Raw genomic sequence first — 2,608 nt, forward strand, 5'->3', positions numbered from 1 at the left:
ACACACACACACACACACACACACACACACACACACACACACACACACCCCGGGACGACTTAAGAGTTAAAGGAGACCCATTTTAACGTGCTGTGGCCAGACGAGGACGCAGCGATGAGCTTTCCAATAGGCGCTGGCAGTGTCACTTAAGACATTGCCTCCTGGTATTGGGATGATTGTACATTGGATCCACCGGTTCATCCTTGGGCCGGAAATAGGGAAACACATTTTGTTAGGTTTCAAGGGGAGGGATCGCTGTACCCCTTCACATTCCATTACTTTCTTGCCTCGACTGACTGCTCATGCTCATTCTACACCCCACCCCCAACAAATATTTTGAAATAAGTTGAACTGGCTCTAATTTTCATATGACAGTATCGAGCAGTCAATTCACAGTGAAAAAACATGATCTTAAAACCATATGTCAGCCGGGCAGTGGTGGTGCACGCCTTTAATCCCAGCACTTGGGAGGCAGAGGCAGGTGGATTTCTGAGTTCGAGGCCAGCCTGGTCTACAGAGTGAGTTCCAGGACAGCCAGGGCTATACAGAGAAACCTTGTCTCGAAAAACCAAAAAAAAAAAAAAAAAAACATATGTCTGACTCAAGCGCCAGAGAAGTCTGTTCTTGTATCCCTGTGTCCCTATTCCCCACAGATATCAGTGTACCTCCAACTTTTAAGTCTTTTCTGTTTCCTGAGTTCTCTGAATACACTTTTCCTGAAGATTTTGTAATTACTTTATTACATACATTTTTAAAAAAAATATTTTTGACTATTTTAAATAGGCATGTGGGCGCCTGCGTAGGCCAGAGGTGTCTGTTTCCCTGAAGGTAGAGTTATAGGCAGTTGTGGGTTGTCCAGTGTGGGTGCTGGGAATTGAATTTAAGACATTAAGACATGTCTCCAGCTCCCCCTCTTTTTTTTTTTTTAAACTTTATGCTTCTCATAAACCAGCTCCTGGCCATCGAGGGAAGCTTCCTGTTCTTTCTGTGTAGAGCTGTGCGGGAACCCAGGGCCTTGCGTGTACAGGACAAGGCTCCTAGGGAGAGCTACATCCTCAAGCCCTTAGGATTTTGCTCCAGGTTCTCTACAGGTTTTCTCAGAGTCCCAAGTGTTAAGACAGAGGCAGATGCCAAGCACACCCAGGGCTCCATTACTTATTGTGGAGTTATATTTGTATTCTTAAAAGTTAATGTCAAAAAAAATTTTTTTAAAGGAAAAAAAAGAAGTCGTTTGTATCCCACTAGTCCAGCTATCTGTTGTCTCTTTCAACCCCCTTGGTTGTCACTCAGCGAGTTCGTCTGGGCCTTGCACTATGCTCTTTCTTACTTCAAAACAGGAAATAAGCCACATCCCATCATTTTTGCCACGTATAATAATAATATCTTAATTGTTTTGGCAAAAATGATGAAAAAAAATCATTCTGTAATTGTCCTTGGAAATACCGGTAGCTGTTATTTAGTAGGGTTCATAATTTGCTTCCAGTATACATTGTTAAGAATAGCCAGTATTGTCTCAAAAGTTATAGAATAACAGGTACTCAAAGGCCTTTCCCCCCTGTGCCTTGCTGAGTTAATCTAACTTTTTGGTATCTGACACTAATAAGCACCGAGGTCTCTGATTCTGAGATCACCTTACTTCCTAGGAAAACTAACCACTGTTACTGAAAAGCAGAGCTTGGCTAGCCTCCTTCCTGGACCTTTCATGGAGCAAGAGGCTGCTCAAGGGTTAGCACTAGGAGATGCGTGCGGTGGTCACATCTCATCCAGCTGCCGGTGGTGGTTGTCTTTGGGATCCTTGCCTCATTCCCAGTAGTTCTGATTTATGGTTGCAGTAACAATGAAGAGAAGAACTGACCCAGAATGCACTGCCCCTCTCAAGAAACAGAAGCGGATCGGGGAGCTGGCCCGGCACCTCAGCTCCACATCTGATGATGAACCTCTCTCCTCTGTCAGTCACGCAGCAAAAGGTATACTGGGCAAGTGGTCTGAGGCCTCTGGTTGTTTGACTCCTTAGTGCTTGGATTGAGCAGAATGTAGTTCACTACCCCTTGGGCAAAATTAGCAAATTTGACAGAAAGGTGCAAGCTACATAGACTCTTCCATTCTGGTGCTCTTCTCCTAGTAAGAGTAGAGAAACTTGTTTTAAATTTTAAAAGGTGGGGCGGTTCTGGAAGTGCCTTTGATCTGTTCCTGGTCCTTCAGCAGGTGACCCTCTCACTGCCTTAAATCAAGTAGATTTAAGAGTAGAAGTGTTGAGCATTGAAGGCTGTGCTTTTAATAGCTATTAATAATTAGGGAGTTCCTCTGGGGACTGTGGTGGGGTGCAGCTGCCTGGTCTGACTTGGGTCCTTGCAGAGTTTTCTCAGTTCCTTCAGCAGTTTTAATCAGAACTGCCCAGCTGTGGGGGAGTGTCTCTGCCTGCAGTTTATCTCCAGATCAAAGATTTGGTGGAAAGATACTTTGTTTGGCCTGTTTTAACATTGTGAACATTCACAGTATCTGAATTCACCCCATGTACCAGACAATTAGAAGTACTCTGTTCATACTAACTGACAAGCCAGCTTCCTTCCTTCCTTCCTTCCTTCCTTCCTTCCTTCCTTCCTTCCTT

General features: G+C 44.3%; 1 protein-coding gene across 1 annotated transcript in view; it reads left to right on the forward strand.

Annotated features, from left to right (window-relative positions):
- Cmtr1 (cap methyltransferase 1) overlaps positions 1–2,608 on the forward strand; it is a 44,456-nt gene that overhangs the window by 613 nt on the left and 41,235 nt on the right. Inside the window, exon 2 of the mRNA XM_028767930.1 lies at positions 1,833–1,967. Coding sequence (XP_028623763.1) covers positions 1,838–1,967 — 130 coding nt within the window. The 5' untranslated portion in view covers positions 1,833–1,837. The remainder of the gene's footprint in view (positions 1–1,832; positions 1,968–2,608) is intronic.

The sequence above is a fragment of the Grammomys surdaster genome, unplaced genomic scaffold, assembly GCF_004785775.1.
Source record: "Grammomys surdaster isolate TR1022 unplaced genomic scaffold, NIH_TR_1.0 183, whole genome shotgun sequence".
NCBI lineage: Eukaryota > Metazoa > Chordata > Mammalia > Rodentia > Muridae > Grammomys > Grammomys surdaster.